The 19,963-nt window shown below is 40.3% G+C and overlaps 1 protein-coding gene across 2 annotated transcripts in view; it reads right to left on the bottom strand.

Annotated features, from left to right (window-relative positions):
* PARL (presenilin associated rhomboid like) overlaps positions 1–19,608 on the bottom strand; it is a 52,152-nt gene extending 32,544 nt beyond the window's left edge. For both annotated transcript variants that reach the window (XM_059391443.1, XM_059391444.1), the window contains exons 1-4: positions 19,431–19,608; positions 8,915–9,110; positions 8,102–8,242; positions 5,474–5,522 (exon numbers count right to left, since the gene is read on the bottom strand). In XM_059391443.1, the coding sequence (XP_059247426.1) occupies positions 5,474–5,522; positions 8,102–8,242; positions 8,915–9,110; positions 19,431–19,555 (511 nt within the window). In that variant the 5' untranslated portion in view covers positions 19,556–19,608. The remainder of the gene's footprint in view (positions 1–5,473; positions 5,523–8,101; positions 8,243–8,914; positions 9,111–19,430) is intronic.
* Between the last annotated feature and the right edge of the window lie 355 nt (positions 19,609–19,963).

Below are 19,963 nucleotides of genomic sequence, written 5' to 3'. Positions count from 1 at the left end.
CAGTATCAACAAAACTAGTTAAGCACTGGTCCCACAGCTTCCTGGAGTCAAGAAGAAATACAGAAAGACCATTCACCTTAAAGCCTCCAACTGGGATGCAGATAGTTAGAAAATGATAAGGACAGATGGAAAGAATGGGACAAATTCACAGTAAAGGAGATCAAGACCTTTACAAACTAACCACAGAAGGGGTTATTTCTCTGCATCTTCCCTGTAGATGAGAATATGTAACCTCCTGTGTGAGCAACTTTTAGAAATAAATGACTTAAATGACTTAAAGGATATTTAAATTGGTATATAACTTATTTTAAGATTTCACAACACATAAAATTTTAAATGTATTTAAAATTTTAATTTTAAAATAAATTAAAATTAATTTATAATTACCCTGACCCAACAAGTCTATTTCCAGTAACTCATCCTAAAAACGTGCTTGCAAAGGGTGCAAATATCTCTCTATAACCATATTCACTCCAGTATTATTTATAGAAGACTACAACCAACCTAAATACCCATTAAGAGAAGATTTGCTACATAGTATTCATTGGTATGAACTACTACAGTGCTATCAAAAAGAATATTCTGAGCCCAGGGTGCTGGTAATTTCCATTGCTTGCTCTGGGCGCTAATTACATGGATGTGTTCAGTTTGTGAAAACTGTACATCTGACATGTGCAATATAAATATACTTCAATAAGGGATGCCTGGGTGGCTCAGTTGGTTAAGCAGCTGCCTTCAGCTCAGGTCATGATCCCAGCCTCCTGGGATCGAGTCCCACATCGGGCTCCTTGCTCAGCAGGGAGCCTGCTTCTCCCTCTGCCTCTGCCTGCCATTCTGTCTGCCTGTGCTCAATCTCTCCCCCTCTCTCTCTGATAAATAAATAAAATCTTTAAAAAAATATATATATATATATACTTCAATAAAACAGAACAGACCTACTTGTATCGATACAACGTCCTCTAAAATATTAAGAGAATCAAAAAAAATTCAGGTGCAAAGAAGCATCAATGCCTATATACAAACTGTTTGGAAGAACACATAAGTGTAACTAAAAAGGCAGTAGTTATTACGGGGAAGTCTCCAGTTACAGAGACTTTTCACTGTTCATATTCTTTAACAGGATTTTAACCTGTTACAATGCACATTTATTCATTTTACAATGACAAAGACTAACCTAAGTAGAAGAAAAGGGCTCCTTTTCATCCCCGAATGCCAGCCTGCTGTCTTGGGACAAGTCACTACCATTTGGGCTCTCAATATAAACACCCAGATACTGTGGGCTGGGAGCAGGCAGTGTGGTTCACCAGAAAGGTAGTTTAATGGTGATATGCTATAGTAGAAAGTGAAAAGATATAACAAAAAGTATATTAAGAATGGAGTTTGGAATGGGCGCCTGGGTGGCTCAGTGGGTTAAGCCGCTGCCTTTGGCTCAGGTCATGATCTCAGGGTCCTGGGATCGAGTCCCGCATCGGGCTCTCTGCTCAGCAGGGAGCCTGTTTCCCCCTCTCTCTCTGCCTGCCTCTCTGTCTACCTGTGACCTCTCTCTGTCAAATAAATAAATAAAATCTTAAAAAAAAAAAAAAAAAGAATGGAGTTTGGAAAAAAAAAAGTTTATTCCCCATCACTACTCTTTCTAGCTGTGTTAACTCAGACAAGTTATTCAACCTCTTTGAGCCTCAGTTATCCCATCTGAACAATCAAGAATACCACTAACAGGGCTCTTACAATTAAGATCAATAATAACAGCATGTATGTAAAGTACCTACCCTAGTACTTGAACCTTAACTGGCACTCAAACATTAGTTTGTTCTTTACCCAGAAATAACTTCTGCAACCTGAGAAGTCAAGAATTTCAGGAACAGTGGCAAATTAAAAGGTTAAGATTAGCTAGATCCAGTGAGCACTGTCTTACCAGAAACTTCAGGAACAGCAAAGCAGACCTTAATCCAGTAGGTACAGCTCAAAATCTTTGAAAGGTAGAAGGGTAAAGAAAATTGAAACTAGGGGCACCTGGCAGGTTCAGTTGGTAGACTATGAAACTCTTGATCTCAGGGTTGTGAGTTCAAGCCCCGCATGGAGTGTAGAGGCTACTTAAAAATAAAATCTTAAGAAATAATAAATAAAAAATAAACTTTAGAGGTTGGAGCAGAAGGAGCAAGGCCCTAGGGTGCAGTAGTGACTAACTTTGGAGCTGATGATAGATATGGACTAATAGAGAAAAATGGGGCAATGTTTTCTTAAATTTCTCTTCCCATCCCCTCCTTCATCAAATACAATATTTTGGCAGGTTCTTCTCTCTGTTTTACCTGAATCCCAAAATTGTAAAGTCAGCATTCTGCTGAGCTAACAGGAAAACCTTGCAGGTATGTCACAGGCATACCTGAAAGCTAGAAAGGTAAGGGAAATACTCTCCTTGGGGCTTGCCCAGGGACCTCCAGGATAGGCTTAAAACTCTTGCAGATTAAGGCAACAGAACAGGAGACTAGCTGAAGTGTAAAAGCACCAAGCATAAGTTTTAACTTGAAAAATGCTTCTGGATGTTCCCACAAATAGCAAGTGAACATATAAAAAATTTTTTTCAAAGCAATGTCAAGCTTAGGAAGATATTTCTGTGTAATAATGAAGATTAATACCAGGAAAAAAAAAAAATCCCAAACCAACCAAAGGGGGCTGGGGGAGATCAAAGCCAGTTCCGTAGAACCTGTGAAAAAGTGATTCCCAGGGGCAGCAACTCCTCAGCCTTTAGAAATCACTTAGATAATCTTACAATAAGGATTTAGCATAACTGTTCATGTTTCTGTGGTTCAAAAGCACTTTACACTCAAGTTGCTAGTTAGATCAAAATGTCCGTCTCTCCCTACTGATAGGTCCTTTGTGCCAAATAACTGATTTGACTAAGAGAAAAGCAAAAGGCTAGGGTAAAGAAATCGGATTTTCAGTGGTGTCCAAATACCAACTTCTTTGAATAAGCTATTTACTGAGATGAAAAATGTTTTAAATTCTGGGTGCCTGGGTGGCTCAGTAGGTTAAGCCGCTGCCTTTGGCTCGGGTCATGATCTCGGGGTCCTGGGATTGAGTCCCACATCCGGCTCTCTGCTCAGCAGGGAGCCTGCTTCCCTCTCTCTGCCTGCCTCTCTGTCTACTTGTGATCTCTCTCTGTAAAATTAATAAACAAAATTTAAAAAAATAAATAAATTCTGATCCCATGTTTCTTCAAATATTTAATGCCATAAAATCTTCACCATCTTCAAAGAACACTAGGTATCAACTACTTATGAGATACTTTGAAAATATCAAAATTTGGCTACCCTAAGGTTAATTTTTGTTACGTTTAAAAAACAAACAAATAAACCAAACCTCCTGTTAATCCCAATGAAAACAGATGTGCTATTATAGTGCTATCTTTGAAGGCATCATATTTATTAAGACCTTACTGACTAATCAATTCTACAGTATGGCAATATACCTTTGAAAATCTCAATCCTTTGATTCAAGAGCCCATTCAATAATCATTTACTTAACAGATTTTAATCAAGTGCCTTTAGTGTGTGCAAGACACATGCTAGTTGCTATAACAAAATGAAAACTCTCATTGTCCTCAAGGACATTGCATGTACAAATACATAAGGCAAGTTGTGTTATAAATGATTAAAACGTGTGGGCCACCTGGAGGGTTCGGTTGGTTAAGTGTCTGACTCTTGATTTCAGCTCAGGTCATGATCTTGGGGTCCTGGGATCAAGCCCGAGGTCAGAGGTTGGGAAGTGGGGGTGGGAGTCTGCTTTAAGGATTTTCACTCAGCAGGAGTCTGCTCTAAGGATTTTCTCCCTTTCCCTCTGCTCCTCCCTCAACTCACACATTAGCGCTCTCTAAAACAAATAGAATCTTTTTTTAAGATTTTATTTATTTCTGTATTTGAGAGAGAGTGAGAGAATGAGAGAGCACGAGCAGGGAGAGTGGCAAAGGGAGAAGCAGGCTCTCCATGAGCAGGGAGCCAATGTGGGCCAATCCCAGGACCCTGACCTGAGATGAAGAATGATGTTTAGCCAACAGAGACATCCAGGTGCTCCTAAAATAAATAATATCTTAAAAAATAAAAAATAAATGATCACAAAGCACAGTGAGTTCAGAAAAATCAAAGCACCTCTGTTATTGGCAAGACCCCCTGACCCACCGAACTCAGGAAACTCCCAGAAGTTTCTGCCTGTCACTTTTATCTTTTAAAAACTAATGAACTGCTGTAACAGAAAAAGAAACATTTGACGAACAACACTATGCAGATGAATCAGCAAGTGCCTGTTATCTCTGCTTCATTATAATAAAATCTTTTACCCTTCTCGATATTCATCCCAAGCCCTGATAAAAGGAGCCTGTCTACCCCTGTTTAGGGAGTCATGGATTTGGAAATTATTCCGCATGGTATCCTTATTCGTACAAATAAAGATAACTGTGAGGCAACTCCACCTGGTGCAGTCTCTACCTATAGTTCACACAGGAACAAGCTCACTTTGGCCTGGTTACACTTCCTGCAGGAAGCAATGTCCAAACCCTAAGCCTGAAGACCAGTTCAGGTTCCAACACGGAGACAGAAAACGTAAACCTTCTAGACAAAGGAAGGAGCCCAAAGGAGGAAAGATAAGCACCTTTTCTCCTCTTAGGTAGGTAAAGAAGATTAAGAGTACCATTAAGTCTAACCATATTTAAGAAAAAGCAGTATTTTGCTATTATTTCTCTAGAAGATTTTTTCCTATCTGCACAATTGTTAGACTTTCAAATCCATTTCCCCAAATTTCTCAAATAACTAAGTCCATAAAATATTGTACAACTGTTACATTGAAGAGCCAGATTTATCTTTCTGAAAAAATTTACAAAGAACAAAAATTAAATTATCATGGTGACATGCATGGCATGCTTACATTGATTTAATAAATGGAAGACTTTAAAAACAGCATGGTGCAGTAAAGAGAAAATTAGCTTTAGAATGAGACAGACCTGGGTTTTGAAACTTAGCTCTACTACTTACTAGCAGTGTGACCTCTGAAAAGTTCCTTCTCTGAAAGCCAGTTTCCTTATTGGTAAAAAGGGAGATAACTACCCGGTAAGCAACCCTGTGAGGTAGGGAGAGAATGTGTATAAAGCATTCTGCATAAAGAAGGTACTTAATCAATGTCCCCTTTAATTTCTTTAAGAGGATAAGTAATTACTCAACCTGTTTCACAAGCTAGGATTCTACAACAAAGATAGATTATTTAATCAGTAACATACTAGATCGAAATTTAAAATAAGTGACCCACTGCATCACGTACACCTTTAAGCCACAATACTTTTTATACTACTACATTAGCCTGAAGGTACAGAGACTGTCGTCTAAACCACTGGTGAGCAGGGTACAAAAGCTGTTGACTGTGACATACTGTACCTTTTGGTTTGATTTCTCTTCCCTTGAATGGCTAAAACGTGTAAGCTAACACAAACCTGTCACAGTCCGCTGGCCATCACTTAGGTTATTCCACCACTTGTTAATCTAAAATAGAAGGAAAATTGCCTATCACCATATGGTAAACACTTTCAGGGTAAGAAAATGAAAAAACAGTGAGAAAATGCTTTGCGCATAATAAGATTTCTCACGTGCAAAAATTACCAGTACACAGACTTAACAGGTATGTGGTAAAATGGACACACATGGGCTTTAGTCTACATTCTCCACAGAGTCACTGTTTAGCTCTGTGACCTCAGACAAATTACTTCTAAACTTCAGTTTTCTGATCTATAAAATGGAGACAGTAGATATGGAGCAATATTGTTGTGAGGAATATTAATAACAAAGCACCCAGCACACTATCAGAGAGATACAGGTATCAAGCTTACGTGATTTATTCACCAGGTCCAATCTAGTTTTAAAATTCTAACCAAAATATTTTCTTAAACGACCTTTTAAGGTATAGTAACTTGAGGTTCAAAAAAAGAGAGAAGCCTAATCTTTCAGAGACACACACTGAAATATGCCTAGGATTTGCTTTATAGTAATCAGTGGCAGGGCAGAAAAGGAAACAAAGAGGACTAAATGAAACAAAGTTGGCCCCATGTCAATAATCACTGAAGGTGGATGACAGGCATTCATTATACTTTTTCTCTTTTTTTATATTTGTTTGAAATTTCTCCATGATTAAAGTTTTAAAATAAAGGGGCGCCTGGGTGACTCAGTGGGTTAAAGCCTCTGCCTTCAGCTCGGGTCATGATCCTGGGGTCTTGGGATGAAGCCCCACATCGGGCTCTCTGCTCCGCCGGGAGCCTGCTTCCTCCTTTCTCTCTCTGCCTGCCTCTCTGCCTACTTGTGATCTCTGTCAAATAAATAAATAAAATCTTAAAAAAAAAATAAAAAAGTTTTAAAATAAAAAATATATTCTAATTATGATATTAAACCACACTTTGGATACTAATACAGAAATCTGAGGTTAAAAAAAGTTACAGACCCATATATAATCATGCCATTTTTATATTTATAATTTGTGTATGAGCTTTCAGACCTTATTCCCCACACATGTAGCAGTATGGCAGGGGTTCCCAGGGCTTTCACTTCCCATGTTATATTTAGATATTGTTTTAATTTTAACGGGCATGGATTTTATATTTTATAACCTATCATTTCACTATAAACCAATCCATCTTTGGATAAAGATTATGTCTTTTTCTTACATCACTTTTCACCATTCTAGGGAACCAAACAAAACTATAACATAGGGCACCTGGGTGCCTCGGTTGTTTATACATCCAGCTCTTGGTTTCAGCTCAGGTCATGGTCTCAAGGTGGTGAAATTGAGCTCCACACTCAGGGTAGAATCTGCTTGAGATTCTCTGCCTCTCCTTTCCACCTGCCCTCCCCTGCTCAAGCACATGTATGTATTTGCACTTGCACATGCGCGCACTCTCTCATTCAAGCTCTCCAAAATAAAATCTTCCAAAAAAAAAAAAAAAAACTTTCTAATATAGACATGCTGGAAACCTGTAGCTTTCTTAGGAATCCAGGATTATGGAACAGATCAGTGTTACTATCTTCTCAAACACGCGGTGCTGAATAAATCAGTTAGCTACTGTCACTTTCACCTGCAAATAATTATACCCATTGTCCTTCTGACACAAAGCCTACTAAAACAGCTAAGGTTCAGGCTTTCTGCATATGTCTATGAGGAAAATGAAGAATGAATACTTCTTTATACTTCGAAGAACCTTGAATTACCATTAGGAGAAAATTAAGAGGTCAGCAACCTTTTCTCAAGTGCAGACGCATGTGTCATCAAAAAAAAAGAGCAACAGGGGCGCCTGGGTGGCTCAGTGGGTTAAGCTGCTGCCTTCGGCGCAGGTCATGATCTCAGGGTCCTGGGATCGAGTCCCACATCGGACTCTCTGCTCAGCAGGGGGCCTGCTTCCCTTCCTCTCTCTGCCTGCTTTTCTGCTTACGTGTAATCTCTGTCTGTCAAATAAATAAATAAAATCTTTAAAAAAAAAAAAAAAAGAGCAACAAAACAAACAAAAACAAACCCAAAACAAAAGTGCATGAAAACCAAATGAGCCACATATTAACTTAGGGCCTCAATGCTCAGTAAGTATTGTCAAGTGAAATAAATATGTTTTATCTTAAAGGCAGTGCTGGTAAAAAATGAGTTAAGAAACTGAAAGAGGGTCACCAGCTTGCGTGTAAAATTATGGAAAGGTCTATATTTGTACCTTTTTCTTGCATCCTCATTCTCTGGGCAGTTAGAAATACTCCACAGTGGGTATTTATCAGAGGTATGTAAACATGTCACAGAGAGGCTTTTTAAAATCCACATAATATCTCTACATCTAAGGCACAGATGCTTAGTAGCCCTTAAACTTTAGTATAACTGAGACCCCTAACACATTAATTTTTAGCAACTATCCACAGTGATTTTTGATACATACAAAGCGTGGATACTCACTTCAATGCAATGACTCTAAAAAAAGATCAAGCTCAGTAACTTTGTATCTACTGATCTAAATGTTATCAATCACTAACACTTCACAAATAACCAGACTTCAAAACTTGTGCTCAACTAGAACAAAGAAAGCCATGTTTATCTTTACCTCCTTTCTGATGTCTCCTTCCTTTTGTGGTCTTATGCTATCCAGCCAATCAGCTTTTATACCATCAAAGTAACTCTGGACCCTGGATTTCAGTGATTCATACTGCCAAATAGCAGCTGATCCAAATGCACAGCCTGTAAACTATACAAAATTAATATATCACAAAATAAGTTCAAGAGAGAAAGATCAACACAGAGTTCCAAGGACAGTATTTCATTTTCATTGCTTCTTACAAAACCAAGAGAAGGAACAGGAACATTAGGCATAGTGAAACCTTATTAGGTGAAGAGAATACTTAACTATTTATTAACTTTACTATACCCTGGGGCCTGTTTACAGCTAGAAATTTCAAATAAAATTCAAAATATCGCATGAAATGTTATCTCAAATAAGAGGCCCATAAGTTTCTTCTCCAGGGCATACATAAGTGAACCAGATTCTAACAGGAATTATTAGAGGCACCTGGGCGGCTCAATAGGTTAAGCTTCTGATTCTTCATTTCCACTCAAGTCATGATCTCAGGGTGGTGAGCTCAAGCTCTATGACTGGGTCCATGCTCAGTGTGAAGGCTGCTTAAGATTCTCTCCCTCCACACCCCCCAACTCACGCAAGTGCATTTGCGCTCTAAAAACTAAAAATAATAATAGCAATTATTAAATTCATGTTCTCCCATCATCATTTATGACCCCAGACACCACCCGTATCCTTTAAGTTCCCCTCCCCTTGTCTTTAAGCAAGCCCAAATAAGACAAACAGTATTTCACTACTATAGCAGCGGCAAGGTAGGTAACTCCTAGTTGCATAAGCACTTACCCCAACAGTAAAAAACAAGGGCTTTACAAGGGTCCTTATAGGATAGGGAGAAGGATAAAAGACTGTTTCTTCTACGGGAGGAATCAAAGCACTTCTCTTGTATGCTTCACCACTTGTTCCTGTGTCTGATCTTCGAGGTTCAACCTTCCTGGGTGCTTTTCTGAATCCACATTTTTGCTGAATAAAAAAGTTAAACCTTGAAGGGGAAAATAAGAGATTAGCAACAGCTGCATTTTGCAAACATCAACCTCCATAAGCCTCACTCTTTGGCCTGCATCATCAACATCTCAGTTTATTCTCACCCTATAGCCCCAAAGAAGCCAACATGCCTACTCTGAGCTAGGATTCTAAGTCAAAACACAGAACTGTGCCCTTCCAAAAAAGGAGATGTAGACACACAAACTATGGGAACTTTAAAGGGAACCTGTTAGGGCTGTTAACTGTGTATCAATCAGAAAAATCATTTGAATGATTCCCCTATACACAGTATGCAGTCTGGTAAAAGGCTGGAGAATTCCAAGTTGTCAGTTTGAATCTGCACAAAATGGTTTTGTTATTTTGTTTGAAGTATGGTCAATTTCCAGAACAAACATTTAAATGTAAGTATTATCAAACATTCAAATGTAAGTATCATCCTCAAGGGCACTCCAAATTCAAATAATTGCTTTCTTTTATAGAAGTACTATCATTCTAAGTCGATGGATTTTCCCTACTTCTCCCCATGTTTTTTTCACTCAGTTCTAGGGACACCCACCAAATGTTTTGTAAAGGGTTTTGTTGCTTTGAGCCCTCACAGCCATACCTTAAAACATTTGACACTACTGATCACACTTACCAGCCCTACCTAGTTCCTATAAGATTGCATTCCCTATTCAAATTCACTTTCCTGATGGCTTCTCCTCTTTTCACCTATCCCTTAGTGACAGATATCCTCATAGGCTCCAATAGTTCTTTTACATGTTCTCTATTCAAACTCAATCCATATAAATTCATGATGAATTTTTTAACACTTCCCCTACACTGACAAAGCAGAGGCCCTTTCCTGTGTGTTCTCATCGTACTCTAAACATACCATCCTCCTAAACTCAAAGCTCCTTGAAAGCAGAAATCAGGTCTTCCAACACTTCAGTTGACTAAAAGAATAAATGTATTTCTGTGGCCAATATGACTTCTAAGTAAATGATTCAAATATATTTCTTTAGTCCTAACCTCAATCTTCTGGCCTTGTATTTCAAACTATATATTGAGTATTTCCATTTGGATATGCTCTCAATTACTTTAAAACCAATATATTCAAAAGGAAACTCCTCCTCTATAACAGCTCCATTTTCTGACTTCCTCATTCTTTCAGAGGGACAACAGTTTATCAATCACTGAGGTTAAAAACCTAGATGTCATTTCGGTGTTCTCGCCTTTATTCTTTTCCATCCAATAAAAGCCAACTCTGTCAAATAAAAACTTTTTTTTCATTCCTAGTTCCTCACTTCATGCCTGTTTAACTGCAAACATTTTACCATGTTGCATGTTATTCCTTTATCACTTTTCCCCAAACATTCAATGGTCCCTCAAATGCCTTCTCAGAGTGTCAAAAATCTCTCCCAAATTCCCATTCAACTCCGCTCATGCCTTCTGACCTGGAATACTCTACTTTTTCCTAACATACCTCATTGCTTCCTATATTGCCCCATTCTAATTCACTCCCTTGCTTTAAACCCCACAATGATTCTTCATCCTCCCAGCAATGCTCAGCAATGCTACTCCCTTGGTATATCCCTTTGTTAACACTATTGTGCCCCTGAAAATTCATTTTTCTCCTCCCAGGAAGCCTTCATCAACTAGGGTGGGTGTCTCCTTTATACTCGCAGAGTTCCAAAGCATCCTGCATAGACTTTTCGACTTATGTCTATTATTGCCTGTACCACAACTGGAAAATTACTTTTTTTTTTTTTTTTTTTTTTTTTTTTTAAGATTTTATTTATTTATTTGACAGAGAGAGATCACAAATAGGCAAAGAGGCAGGCAGAGAGAGAGAGGAGGAAGCAGGCTCCCTGCTGAGCAGAGAGCCCAATGCGGGACTCGATCCCAGGACCCTGAGATCATGACCTGAGCCGAAGGCAGCGGCTTAACCCACTGAGCCACCCAGGCGCCCTGGAAAATTACTTTTGTATTCACTCTTTACCACCAAGCCCAGTCCCTAATAAAGAAAAGGTCAATAATTATCTGTTAGAAAAAAGAAGGGGGTCAAGAATGACTTGGTTCTATTTTGAGTAACTGAAAGGAAGGTGGTACTATTCACCAGGACAAGGAAGCTCAGAAACACCAAAATAGGGAACTGTAAGATAAGGCATGAAGAATTCCATCTTGGGCAGTATTTCAAATGCTTGTGGTCATGGTAGCTCTTATTTCTAGTAGCTAAAAACCAGAACTGTCAAAAGGGAAAAGGACAAACTGTGGTATATTCATACAATGGAGTACTACTCAGCAAAGAAACTACTGATCACACATTATAGAGGAAACTCAAAAACACTGTTGAGCAAAACAATGTTTCTCTTTAGGTGGTGGTTCCACAGGTATATACATTCATCAGAATCCATGGCTATGCACTTTATAGTTACAAAAATAAAGTATTGCTAGCATTTGTAGGATATCCAGGTGGTGTCTAGTAGGCATCTGGAAAAAAACAAAACTCAGAAAAATGGCATAGTGACTATTATTACTATTACTTGCCTAGTATGCTCTTTCTTCAACACTGAGTCCACTCCACAGTTTCACTTCTCAGAAGTCACATGGTGAGGATGGGTTATGGCAATAAAGTAATTTGCCTTGAGGGGCGCCTGGGTGGCTCAGTGGGTTAAGCCGCTGCCTTCGGCTCAGGTCATGATCTCAGGGTCCTGGGATCGAGTCCCGTATCAGGCTCTCTGCTCAGCAGGGAGCCTGCTTCCTCCTCTCTCTCTCTCTGCCTACCTCTCTGCCTACTTGTGATCTGTCTCTGTCAAATAAATAAATAAAATCTTTAAAAAAAAAAAAAGTAATTTGCCTTGAAACTTTAATAATCCATAATTTATACTTCCAAATAAGTGCTATTTCTTTCAAGTAAATCTATTTTGAAAAGTGATGTACTTATTCAAAAAAGCCAATGTTGCTCTGAATAACTCTGAACTCCCTTCATGGCTCTCTTACTAGTATTAAGAATATCCTTTGCCAAATACAGTTAAACAGCTAATCCCAAATCTGTAGTTCTTTTTCTCTTGCCTTTTTCTACAGAGGCTAAAAAGGTAAGTATCTTCACTTTTCCAGCCTCCTTTAGGGCATAGGGTGGCCATATTACAGAGTTCTGACAAAATGAGAGACAAGAATTTTTATGTACCTCTGGGAATGATTTATCTATAAAAATGGATATTTCAGCAATGTCATACCTCTGCCCCTTCTTTTTGCCTTGAATAAGGAATGTAATAACTAGATTTCTTCAGGCAGTTACCCAGAATGCCAAAAGAAAGGTTAAGGGATTCAAACACTAACCTTGATAATTTTGAGCTAGGCAGACAGTAGCCACTTACCTCTACTATATTATGCTAACTATACCCCCTCACTTACTTAAACAGTAAATTTACTTATAGCCAAATGCATCACTATTAACACCTTTAATGTGGCAAATGTTAATCCTTTACAATTGGATTTAATTTTTATTTATTTGGGGGGGGATTTAATTTTTATTAAACAATTCAAGATAACATAGAGCTGGGTTAGTAAAATAAAGTACTACCACCACTTTGGGGCCAAAAAACAAAGGTGTGACATAAAGTAACAGGAATATGTTCCCTTTACTTTTTTTTAAGATTTTATTCATTTGTCAGAGACACAGAGAGGGTGCAAGCGCACAAGCAGGAGGAGCAGCAGGCAGAGGGAGAGGGAGAAGCAGACTCCACACAAGTGGACCCTGGGACCATGACCCAAGCCGAAGACAGATATTGAACCGACTGAGCACCCAGGTATCCTGAATATGTTCCCTTTAAAGATCACAATTTGTAACTAAGTGTTGTTTTCTGGCTTTTCTTTTCTTATTAGACCAAGAAATGTGAAAGATGAGACTATTTTATATTGTCAGTAGTGTAATAATAGAAGACAAGTATTCACTTGGCTCGAATAAAGATTACTTTTTCTACAGTTCATCACCTCATTTAAAATTCTGAAGTGCAATGTTTGAAAAGGAGCATAAACACACCAGCAATCTGGGAATCTAAACTTGAAGCAAAGCCAGACCTTTTGCCTAGAACAGTATTTACCTTAGACATACGTGTGGGGCCAAGGACATGGAGAATATATTACACAAGTTAGCCTGGGGTTAAGGTCAGATGCAGAATACATATATTAAGAATATATACACGTATTGGGGAATTACGGTTGGACACATAGAACTTGTTTGACAGAACTAAGTACAATGTATTGGTTCACCATACACCTATTTCTATTAACTAGCACACATTCATAAGCCACAGGGGCCGGAAAGCTAAAAACTTCATTTCGCAGGTATCCTTTTGGTCATTGTTACACTAGTTCAATACCTTAAGTCGGAATTGAGTTTAGTAAGAAAGCAAGACAATGCATTGATTTGATTTGCAAGTGAAAATAATGGTGAAGGCAGCATAGTACTTACTCTGGTCAGCAGATCCTGATTTGACAGAAACTTCCCCAGTTGTCTCATGTATTATTGCAAACCACCCTAAAACTTAACTGTCCTGATACCAATATTATTTCTCAAGACTTTATAAGTTAGCCACCCTCAACTGGGCAGTCCTTCCTGTCTCCCCTAGAGTCACTCATGCAATCTGTCATTTGGGTGCTCAACTGGAGATGGGCAGTCGAAGCTGGCTTCACTCCCACACCAAGAGCTTGGACTGGTCGTCAGGCAGCTGGAATGGCCTCTCAGTAATCAACCGGCTAGGAGTGGGAGTGGGAGTAGTATTCTAAGAGGGGAAAAAAGTAGAAGCTGCAAGGCCTCTTGAGGCTCAGACTGTGGACCTTGTACATTATTTCTGCCACTTGCTAATGATCAAAGCAAATCACAAGACCAACCCAGCTTCAGGGAACAGGGAAATCGATAACTCTGGAGGAGAGGAGCTGTGAATTATTACAACCATGTATTTTAATCTACCACATCAGTTGCAGCAGAGACAGTTATGACCATGAAAGCTTAGTCTTAGAACAGTAGTGCTCAATCCTGGTTCCTGAAGAGCAGCAGAACATGCCACTTTGCCATAAGGACTATCTTGGACTGAGGGCCAATGAGAAGCAGATACAATTAAAACTCTCTGCTCTGCCCCCATCTGCCTAAAAGCAGGATATAATTTTGTGAAGGTATACCCACTACCCTCTACCAGGAAAAACAGAATCATGAGACAACTCTAGACCTTTATGTGCTCAGAGAAGGCACCAGAAAAAATTTACTAAGTGCCCTTATATCCATTAGTTCCCTGATATATTGCCTCCTCAGTTTGCTGCCCTAGGAACGAAGTCCTTTTCCCTTCTCTTATCATTTCTCTAAAACTTTGCTATTCTTTCTTTAAAACGCAATGTAAGCCCAAATTCTAACCATCCTTTGTATTACTCACCAAGGAGTACTGCCATGTGTATATGCAATGGACATATTCATAAGCTGGTTTTTCTCTTGCTAATCTATCTTTTCTCAGTCTAATTTACGGAGCCAACGAACCTAAGACTGGTAGAGGGAAAACAGCTTTTGTTTCCCTATACTACATATTAGAAGTGCCTAGTGAGCTCTTAAATATTTTTGCTATGAAGTGGAGCCATAGCACATTAGAGTCTCCAGAGGTGGGACAAAGGCATCAGTATTTTAAAGAGCTATCCAGGTGATTTTCATATTCACCCAGGGTTGATCTACCTCAGGTTTAGGGAAAACTTTAGTATACATACAAATCACCCGGAGATCTTGCTGATATCGGATTCTAAATCACTAAGTCTGGGGTGGGGAAAATATGAATTCTGCATTTCTAAACAAACTCACAAACTGACAAACTTCTGCTTGCAGGGTGGTTTGGGCCTGCCAGCTACGAATGGTTTTTGAATTTTTAAAGAGTGATATAAAGTAAAAGAGTATGTGACAGAGACCATATGTGGCCCTGTCATTTTCTATCTGGCCTTTCACAAAATAAGTTTGCCACTCCTGTCCTAGATAATGCCTAAAGTGCTAGTTCACAAACCACTTTTAATAGCAAGGAGCAAGAACTTAATCCCTAACAAAATTTCTACTTAAATTTGAATGGTTATTTACAGGGTAATCCTATCTACCAGGACTAACAAGAATTCAAATTTTAACAAAGAATTCGAACACAAAAGTTTCATCATAGAGGACAATAGAGAGAGTTTCCTCACCAACTCCCAGCATCCAGGTCCTTCCCCCCCCCCTCCTAATAGTACACTGGAATTTCCAGCCATTTGGCTGGGAGAGGCACACCAAGCTCCTGACTGGCTTTAGCCAATCTATAGACTCCACTCTCTGACAATTTCAAGGGATTCAAGAATGGACATGAATCCCAATCAGGCCAATCTGGTCCAGTGAATTTCAAGATTTTGTCTGTAATACTGGAAAACTTTTTCTGCTGGATGTGAACCTAGAAGTATAGAGCCCCAAGAACTTCTGACAGCCATCTTACGACAAGGAGAGCATGTTGAGAAAATAAAGCCAACGTTTGGGAAGCAGAGCCAAGCCCTGGAGAAAAATGGAATCCTGGTGACAATCTAAAACACCAAATCTTGCCTCATTAGAAGCCAGTCCTACTTCTGGACTTTTTTTTTTTTTTAAGATTTTATTTATTTGATAGAGAGAGAGAGATCACAAGCAGGCAGAGAAAAGAGGGGGAAGCAGGCTCCCCACTGAGCAGAGAGCCCAACGCAGGGCTCAATCCCAGGACCCTGAGATCATGACCTGAGCCGAAGGCAGAGGCTTTAACCCACTGAGCCACCCAAGCGCCCTGACTTCTGGACTTTTTAACTGCATAAACCAATAAATTTTCCTAATTTGCTTAGGAATTTGGTTGGAGTTGGGTTTTCAATTACTACAAAAATGCTTTTAGATGAAGTACTTCATCACACCTTATATGACAAGGTACATTCTGCCCTTATGGAGCTTTTGTTCTACATTTCTTAAAATGCAAAAACATGGAAAAGGATGATAAATGTTTCTAATTCCAAATGTTTGAGACCATATTTATAAGCTTAGGCTCTTTAGCTCTACTCATTCATATTGGTGCAAAAGATGGAAAAATAAATGTCTTAGGGGCACTTGGATGGCTCTGTCGTTAAGTACCTGCTTTCAGGTCAGGTCACGATTCTGGAGTCCTGGGATCAAGCCCCGCGTAAGGTTCCCTGCTCAGCAAGCAGTCTGCTTCTCCCTCTACCCTTTACCCCCCCCCCCCCGCTCTCTCTCAAATAAATACATAAAAATCTAAAAACAAAAACAAAACAAAACAAAAAAAACAAAAAAACCTTAATGAATCACTCACCTGAAATAAGTTCAGAAACCAAAGAGAAACAACATGATAAAATGGATGGTACAGAGAGTGGAATGGGAGGAAAGGGTCATTAGAGGTATATACCAACTCATGAAGGCAGACCTGCCTTTTAGCTCTGCTGCTTTGGTCCTTCCACCAATAACCAGTCATTTGTGAAAGCAGTCTAATGTGCTCAAAATGGGAAGATCTCATCAATATCTGACTTACTACTAGTCATATAATTGTTATGGTTCAGTTTTGTTTTTTTTTTTAAGATTTTACTAATTTATTCGACAGACAGAGATCAAGTAGGCAGAGAGGCAGGTAGAGAGGAGGAAGCAGGCTCCCCGCTGAGCAGAGAGCCCGATGAGGGGCTCTATCCCAGGACCATGACCTGAGCCAAAGGCAGAGGCTTTAACCTACTAAGCCACCCGGGCGCCCTATGGTTCAGTTTTTTAACATGATCCCCTAACTTTTAAACAGAAAAAGTCATACCTATGTATAAATTGGCTTAATGGTGAGTGAAAACATAGCTTTGTGAATTTTTAACAGTGCAACTTAGATATATGTACAAGTCAGCACTGATGTCTATGTTTCTAAAGATTTTTATGAAGTAGAAATGGCCTGCTGTTCAAATGGAGATAACATATGTCCAAGCATACACACAATAGATTCATTCCACTTTAAAAGAAAATAAATGTATTTAGGGGAGTGGGGAATTCTACATAAACACTTGCATGACAAAATTTTCTTAAAACTCATCTGGAGTCAATAAATGGTAGATTAAACAGGGAAAATAACTGAACCACCAACTACTCTCTTAGTTTCATACAACTGAAATTATGCAGGCTTCTTTTAAGCCTAAACCATTTCTTAGAAGTGCTGCCAGAAATTTGACAATGGTAAAGTTTCTAAAGAGCCTGAGATTTTTTCCTTTGTCTGTAGAGAGACAGATAGTTAATATTTTAGTTTTTATGAAGAAAACAAATGTCACATACTGTTTTGCTTTACACCCCTTTAAAAACGTAGAAACCATTTTTAGCTGGTGGGCTGCACTGGGCCTGCCACAGTTTACAGAACTCTTATATCATTACCTATATGGCAAATTCTCAGCCATACTTCAGGCCTATCACATCAGAAACACAAGGATTGGGCCCAGAACTCTGCTTTTTTAACTCTGCTTTTTATCTCTAACTTCATTCTTCTGTATACTAATCTTAGAACCACAGGAAGTCAAAGCAGACCAAATAAAGTTACATACAAGGTAACTCATTCTTCCTATTAAGTGCTTATTTCCAGAGGTGAGCGGGTAAATACTCTATTTCAGGTTTACCTACATTCTCTTGAAACGCATATTTTTCTATGCAACCACAAAAATGTCATTTTCGAACTTTACAAATAAACAGAAAATGTAAAAAAAAATAGGGGCTAATTGTCAACATCACACCTTCATTTGTTTTTGTTTTGTTTTGTTTCAAATGGTCTCCATTTTATACTGGAGGCTCTTCATTAATCAAGTTATAGTTCCTTTGCTTTCCCTTCCTAACACATATTTTTAATATTACCACACCTGTTGCTTCCTGATAGCCATATTCATTCCTCCTCCTCCTCCCCCTCGAACCATGCAATTTTGGCTGGGATTTGGAATAAATTCTGCAATTTGGACAGCTGAAATCTATCACTACTTCCACCTGACCTCCTCATTCTCCGTCTCCCCAGGAGTTTAAGATTAGCGCCTGAAGCTCCAAGTTAAGGTGTATGAAGTTAAGCTACAATATACGCAAGTTTTCACAAATCCCTAATCCAATTCACCTGGGAGTGCTTGCAAGCACTACAGGTTCTTCCACTTCCCCGCACCTCCCACCCCCAACTTCTGACTTGACAGAACTAGGCTGGGACCTGGGAAATATAGTCTACAAACACTCTGGGTGATTCTTAAAATTAAGCAATGGCTCCACCATATTGGAGCCTCAGTTATTTGCCACTGGCTAGCCCCTCTGTTGAACATTCTACCTAAACTTGCTACCATCAATTAGATGGAATTTCAGGCATCTGGAACCTACTCAGAAAACCGAGAAGGCTGCAACTCTGGATTAAAGAACAGGAACAAATTTCCAGTAAAAAACACATCAAGCGGGTGCCTGGGTGGCTCAGTGGTTAAGCCGCTGCCTTCGGCTCGGGTCATGATCTCAGGGTCCTGGGATCGAGTCCCGCATTGGGCTCTCTGCTCAGCAGGGAGCCTGCTTCCTCCTCTCTCTCTCTCTCTCTACCTGCCTCTCTGCCTGCTTGTGATTTCTCTGTCAAATAAATAAAGTCTTAAAAAAAAAAACCACACATCAAGCTCTTGGACAGCTGAGGGACTTTTCTCCTCTTCAAAACGGACTTAAAAGCAGCAAATACTGATGAAGCATACTCTTCATACAGCTTCTACTGGGGAAAACCAGTACTTTCGTTTTCTTTCCAAATCATCTGGAAACTATTCCAAGCTCTCCATTCTTCAACAGAAAAGCCTCTCTTTTGACTGTGAAGAAGGCAAATGCCCTTTGACTCCGTCTTCCCTTGGTTCTCTAAACGCTGACGAAAGTAACTTGAAGTAGAACACAGGTTTATAAAGACTGATAGAGAATCGGTTCTGCCATTGCATCATCTGTGTAACTGCTTCACTTAAAAAATGGGTCCAATACCTTCTTCGCGGGATTATGAGGCGCGGCACGCAGGCCTCAGAGACTATTTCCCCTTCCCCTCACGTCCTTCCCGAGGGGAAAGGGGTAGACCGCGCGGTTTCACGGAAAGCTGCGCCGGGGTCGGTCACTGGGCACCCCGGCTGGGGGCACGGTGGCACGGCGAGAAGCGAGGGCTGGCGAGGCGAGAGGGGAAAGTGGGACAGAGAGAGGAAGAGATGGGTGAGGGCAAGGCCGACCCACAGGCCTGCATGGCCTGCGCCCCCGAGGATGCTCGGCCGAAGCGGAGGGTCCGAGGGGAAAGAAGCCCGGAGCGGCGGTCATTACCTGCGTCCGAGCAGTCGCGGCGGGGCCACGGCCGCAGTGAGCTCCTCGCAGCTGCGGCCGCTCGCCCGCTGAGCCCACGCCTGGCTACAGCCCCAGCCTCTCTGGGCCCAGCCTCGCCACGCCATCTTCCCAACCTCTGCCCCACCATGGCCCGACCTTACCAACCCCTGCCGCGGAACCACTTCCGGGGCGAGCGGGGGGGGGAGGGTGTGCAAAAATTTTTTAAAAGACCATAGAGCTCCAGGTGCAGTCTAGAGCGCCCCCACGCCCCGCCGAGCCGAAGCTGCACGCCCCGGAGGGCTGCGCGGGCGCCGCTGGGTGCTCCCGGCCCGGCGAGCCTGGACGCGGGGCTGGCGCGGGACAGCGCCTGGACCTCCGTCCGGTTTACGGATGAGGTTCAGAGGAAAAAGAGAAGGGAAAACTAGCATTTATTGAGTAACGCCACGTATCAGGCACTTAACCTAAGTGAGTGCCCTTTTTCTTTTCTCTTTCTTTTTTTTTAAATATATTTTTATTTATTTGACAAGAGAGAG

The sequence above is a fragment of the Mustela nigripes genome, chromosome 2 (assembly GCF_022355385.1).
Source record: "Mustela nigripes isolate SB6536 chromosome 2, MUSNIG.SB6536, whole genome shotgun sequence".
In the NCBI taxonomy this organism is placed as follows: Eukaryota; Metazoa; Chordata; class Mammalia; order Carnivora; family Mustelidae; genus Mustela; species Mustela nigripes.
This window is presented reverse-complemented; position numbering and strand designations above follow the sequence as displayed.